Source organism: Lactuca saligna, chromosome 4 (assembly GCF_052625555.1).
Source record: "Lactuca saligna cultivar CGN05327 chromosome 4, ASM5262555v1, whole genome shotgun sequence".
NCBI classification, from domain to species: Eukaryota; Viridiplantae; Streptophyta; class Magnoliopsida; order Asterales; family Asteraceae; genus Lactuca; species Lactuca saligna.
Window position 1 is genome coordinate 251428800 of NC_136420.1, and position 6660 is coordinate 251435459.

Sequence of the window (6660 nt, forward strand, 5' to 3'; positions counted from 1 at the left end):
GGAATTCTTGTTTCAACCACTACATCTTCATGCAAAGATATCAGGCTTATCCGACACTTTAATTTTGACGCTTATATTATTCTTAATTCATTAAATTATAATAGTTAAGAAAAATACACATAATTCACATAGTTCACATAATACTCAAATATTTCATTATTAATACTTCAAAAAGAGTTACAAGGATTAACCTAGACTATTACATCAACAATAATGGCTATACTGGAAACGCGGGCGTTACAATTTGTATGCTAAATTGATATAATACATTGATTATTTTGAATACAACAATATATTTGAAATCTTTACAAATATATGTTTTTTTTAACTATATCAATGATGTTGTTGTTATCTCTTATATAATAAATCTTATAATAAGTTGATATAAATATTATTTGTTTTGAATAATATGATAATGTAGACATCTTTTAAAATTTATAATCACAATTGTCTAAATGACCTCTACCTGCAAGTTACTAATAAATAAAATAAAGTATAATATATGGTTTAAAAATATTTATAGTTGTTATGATTAATTAATTTTAAAAAGTTTATTTGCTTATGATTTTATTTATTGTCATTTTAATTATTTAAAACATAAAACATTGTTTTTGTTTTTAAAGGTAACAATATAATTTTTGTATATAATATTATTTTTAACTATTGTTGTTGTAAGTTATTTAAAATAACGTATTTGAAAACTCTTAATTATTTTAATTTTGTTTCGGAAATCTAACTTTTTTTAAAATTTATTTGATGAATATTGTTTATTTCTTTGATTGTAATTATTTAAAACAACAAACATTGGTTTTGTTTTTATAGATAATATTATAAATTTGTATATAATATTACTTTTAACTATTTTTATTATAAGTTATTTTTAAGCTACTTATTTGAAAATTCTTAATGATTATAAAAAGTATTTTCATGGTTTTTTGTTAATTTAGGATTACAATTTAGATTTAACACTATAAATTATAACTTTTAACTATTTATAAAATATTCTCGATTTTTTTCACGTTTAACTGAAATTTTATTTAACTTAACAATTTGATATTATATTGAAATTAATAATTGAATTTCCATAAAATCATAAATTATACAAAAGCTGTGACTTTAAAATGATAATTGATCACATACGGTAACATATCCAAACTAATAAGTTAATTATAATATGTTAAAAAGTTAAAGTCATAATTTATAAATAGAAGTAAAATATGATATTTTAATATTGTAGTTTAGTTAATTTAAGATTGTAATTTAGTTTTTGCATTAATTTAAGATTATTAACCAATTGATAATAATTATTAGAAATAATTGAAAAGTCATGGAAGTTTCAAATGTATGTGATACAAGCAAAAATGCATTTTTATGTTGAAATTTATAATTTTATCCATGGTTTTTGGTCATTTTTTATATATTGGCATATTAAAATTGGAGCCTACGACCCTAAAATATTGGAACCAATTCTGGAATATGTTATGTCAGTTTTTAATATTCCGAAACTGCTCCTAAAATTGTCGATATTGGGGTTCTAATTTTTTTTTATTACGGAATAAATTGATTGACTATTACAATATATGAAAAAATAATTAATCATATAAATTATTGATAACGTAAATACAACAAATTAAAAGAAAAATTAAAATTATGAATAAAAGATTAAAGATGTTTATGATTGATGTCAAAATAATCTCTAATAGATTCTAACCAAACTAATAATAATTATAAAACCCAAAATGAGGTTTAGTCCTCATATGTTATTAGAATACATAAGTTAAAAAATAATTAAACGATTTGTATTTTATGTGAGTCTCATGCCATTATGCTTTTCATTAGCATAACATAAAATTAGAGGTGCAAATTTGAATGGCTAAATCTGATTTCACTTTTAATTACCTTACATCTAATCATAAACGTCTCGTTTGAAAAAGATCATGAATGATTAAACGACTTATAATCAAATAACAACTTGTAATGATATATCAACAACTCAAATTTACCAATTTTATGGAATATAACAAAATCAATTTTAATAAGCTTTATCAACTACATAATTGTCATCTATATGACCATTTCCATGTAAGCGATTGTGAACATCCAACACAACAAAAAAAAAACCTATAAAATTAAACATCGACATGCACTCCATTACATCATCCTACAAATTACACCCATTGAATCTTTTTAAAAGTCTAGTTATACAATTTGAAGTGAAATGAACATTGACTTGCACCATCTTGCAAACTTCATTATAATTTATACAACATGGACCATTGGGTTTAGACTTTAGACGGTTAGTTGCATAGCTTCCTTTTGGGACCCCATTGAACATGATTATAACTTCATGAAAAAAATGTAAAACTTTAAAACAAATTGAACCACCAAAATTTTAAAATCAAGATGCATGAACTACGTTAGTTGTATCCATGCTTGTTTTGTATTGTTGTTAAGTAGTCTTGCTGTTCATGTGAATCTAGAGATAATGATTAAAACATCTTGATATATAATATTTTTCATTCCAACAAAAATCATAATTATAGAGTATAAATTTAGATAATAAAAAAGAAGAAATAAAACAATATTTCTTACCATAAACTTTCATATTTCCTTCTCATATCATCTTCCTCTTTATTATTATTTATGCTCTCCATCGATAATATTTTTGTATGAAAATTTTAATCTACCTCTCAACCACTCACACAACTCTTTAAATCATTCTAATAAAAATCTATCATTGTGAACTATATATATATATATATATATATATATATATATATATATATATATATATATATATATATATATATATATCAATGTTAATCAATGGGTGTCATAAGAAACATTAAACAACATAAGTTAAAAAACCACTGAGTGATCGTTGTTAATTAGATACTAGTGAAAAGTTATGTATATTTAAATAAATATTATGAAATCATTATTATAAAAAAATTATGAAAAGACATGGAAGTTTCAATTGAGTGTGGTAATAGAAAAAATATATTATTCATAAGGCATATGAAGGATTCTAAAGAGACTTGTCCATGGACCAATATTTAGGCTGAGGAAGTGGTGCCACACTCCCTCATGAAACCACAATGCTATGTAAGCGACATATCAGCAATTACCTCAAAAGTGTGGTTTCATGTCACACCCAAGAAGTGATGCCCTACTCAATTTAAAATGTTTAAAAAGAGAGGAGCGCTCCCTTGGAGTGCCACAGTGCGGTCTCTACCGCACCAAAACCGCAATGAGAGGACGGTATTCCAAGTTGATGTGGCAAGAGAGTGTACCCTCTACCGCACCCAAACCTTATTAAACCCCCGAACCTCACTAAACCTTGTAAGAAGGCGTAATTTGAAAATAGTTTGAAAAGTGGGCCAAAGGCGAGAAACGGGCCAAAACACAAGCGCCATCTTGGTAAGTTTACGCTAAATTTTTAAGATTAATACAGTAAATCAGTAACATGATTCAAATACTGATAGAATGGCAGGAGGACCGCTCCTTTGCATCGGCGATCTGTTGAGTGACGTCGGAGAAGAAGACACCACCACCACCACCACGGATGAGATTATACGTAACAGCCACCGTCATAGTTCCGTCGAAGATGCTGATCTTGCGAATCAGCGTATTCAACCTTCTGATCTTACCAAACTATATCAGGTTTCTCAACCTCGCTTAGCTTTCTCTATTATTGGAGGGTTGATATACATCCATCTATCTGTATACTATTAAAATAGCTTGTGACAAAAAAAAAAAATTTAGGGTTTCGATTTGAAATCCTAAACTGACGAACATCTTCTGATCCCCCTTTCCGAGAGAATAATAACTAACTCTAATGAACTGTAGATTTAGTATATCTTCTGAATAAGGCTCTAGTTTTGGTTGGCGAGGGTGTGTCTAGGGTAGTCATGCGTTCGGCTTCCTTCTGCCCCCTTTGACAATGGCCATAAAAAAATGGGACTCAATTTGTGATTGTGGAATTTTCTAGAATTGGCTGTAATTTGATATAATCTCACCTCCAATCGCAAAAACCTCTTGTTCTGTGGTAAAACAAATTAACCTGAAACTAATTTTCAATGTCAGTGCATCTTTTGAGGAGCATATGCATAATGCATACCCACATAAAACTTGAAATTTGACACATAAATAGCTACACAATAAATTGATACCGTAATAGCCCTAAGTAATCATGAAACATTGATAGGCATTCTAGGGTGGTAGGCATTTTTAGAACGCAAGAACTTTAAAGGGCCTGTGACTTGAATACTTAAGGAACTCCTTGTAGTTTACAACAGATGACATCCTTTAGCTAGTTTATAATATGAAAAGCTGTCTCAAAATCAAATCTCCTCGAGTTCCACATAAACAGCCGTTCATATTTAAAAAAAAAAAATTAGCCACCATGAACAGTTGACTTGAGTCAAATTCTTGACCTAAAATGTGTTTCCTTAGATAACCTACAAAAGTCAGTGATGAGAATTAAGAAAACAAAATTGTTATTCTGTTCATCTGGCACAACATATGAATATGATCAATCCTTTTGTATTACGAAAACTGTGAGTTCTACCCCCATGATGCTACAAAGTCATATGGATTGTTTCCTTATTCATTTCTAATACAAATGATTGAGCCTTCATGAATTTAGTTAAGTAGGATTATGAAATCACTATAGCCTAAATCCACAAAATTTACACAAAGGTGCCTCCTCTTTTTCATCTTATGCATAGGCCTAGGCCTACACAACAGAGTATCATGCTCTGTCAAAATGACTCGACATTTCTTGCTGAAGTTTGTGATTTATTTTCTTTGTTTTTACTAGTTATTATCTTTAATTCATATGATATTAATAACTTAGATGGTATTTAGTTTGTAAATTTATAATAATGCTCGTTTTACTCCCGCCTAGCGTACATACACATACTAGCTATAAGTTAATAGCTGAATAGCTAAGTAAACATCCACCTTTCAAGCCTCATAAATCAAAGTATTTCAAGTTTTTCTCTAAATCAATAACTTGTGGCAGGTTGATTAATAGTATAAATATATCAGCATATTGGTAATTTATGGTACTAAACGAGGGTGTAATTATTATCAAACTTTATTCGATTTGTTCATTCATTCTTACCGTTGGTTTACTTGTCCCTGTGTTTTTAGGAAAGTTACAAATGCTTGAATGATGCACTTAGTGGTACATCCCACTCATGGACAACTCTTACACTCGAGGTAAGAACATATATACATCTCTCTCTCTCTATATATATATACACACACACACACACACACACACACACACACACACGATTAAATTCTGTTCGTTTTTCACTCGTGATTTCTGCATTGAGACGACACCTAAGTAATGTTTTTATTTTTATTTTGTGACAGCTATGTTTGGCGCTAGAAACCACAAACAAGTTGATTCAATCGAGTGACTCGCGTGCTTTAGAGGCATTGGAGAAGATTCGGGAGCTTGAGAGGATTACCAAGAAGGGAAATTCCGTAATTAAAGAAGCTGAATTCATCCACAATGCCATGAAGGACCACTCGAGTCCAAATGCGCATGATTGATTTGTAATAGTGTCTAGGGTGTCTCTATATAATTGATATGTAGCTGGTTGCAAGGTGTTGGGGGCTTAGAAAATGGTGGATCCTCAGGATTGAGTTCGTTAGTCCTCGTAAATATTTGACTTTGCGTTTTCTTTTGAACTTGATTATATATATATATATATATATATATATATATATATATATATATATATATATATATATATATATATATATATATATATATATACTAGTAAGGTCAGTAGGGCCGTGATTACAACGATTATGGTATTTCTTGTAGTAATGTTATGCAATTACATCAGGAAAAGCGGAAAAGTTGAAAGTACAATGCTAAGATCGTCACCCTCATACTTCATCTATTGCAATCCATGAAAATTAAAGAAAGTAAAATTGGTGAAAAGTTGTTATACAATTAAAGGATTTGTTGAACAAACCTATATAATATGAAGAATAAAAGTAGAATGCTACAATAAACAAAGCGTCGTTGGTGAATTTAATTCAGTAATTTCCAAAATGAAGTGTTTTACTCCTTTCCATCGAAAACATGAAGAATGGAAACAACTACACCAGCAACAAGAGCGTGCCATCTTTTTAAAATTGAACGTTATTTTTGTTGTAGCCAATTCATCATTGCTAAAATATAAATCCAGTAAATACCATGGATTATGCCTGGTCATGAAGTATTCATGAAATACTAAAAAACTATAAATAACCACACCTATTGTTTTGACCTCATTCTCATAACGATTGAAACTCTAAATAGTCGACGTATATACCTTTACCTAACAAACGAAACTTCTTCGATTGTGGACATTAATGATAACGATTCTTTTGAACCTTGTCATCCAAATTCGAGACGCTTAACTAAGATTTCGAAGAGAAGAAAACGTTGCAAACAAGTCTGTGCTCGTATGATAAGCTTCAAAATTGCATGTTATATGTTGCATGAAACTTATACTAATATTTGATAACTATTGGACGGATATGTTAGGTTGCATGGTTCTAGAATTAAATGGTTTTAAAATGTCTGATTTAGCTATATTTCACAACTATTGTTTGAGTCCAACCATTGTAGGGTGAAATCTTTCAATAAAA

The 6660-nt window shown here is 29.1% G+C and overlaps 1 protein-coding gene across 1 annotated transcript; it reads left to right on the forward strand.

Annotated features, from left to right (window-relative positions):
* Positions 1-3369: 3369 nt before the first annotated feature.
* LOC145043473 (histone-lysine N-methyltransferase) lies at positions 3370-5706 on the forward strand. The gene is made up of 4 exons (XM_078992134.1): positions 3370-3420; positions 3486-3663; positions 5158-5226; positions 5386-5706. Exons 2-4 carry the CDS (start codon positions 3487-3489, stop codon positions 5566-5568), a joined length of 429 nt encoding a protein of 142 aa, XP_078848260.1. The 5' UTR covers positions 3370-3420; position 3486; the 3' UTR covers positions 5569-5706.
* Positions 5707-6660: the final 954 nt, after the last annotated feature.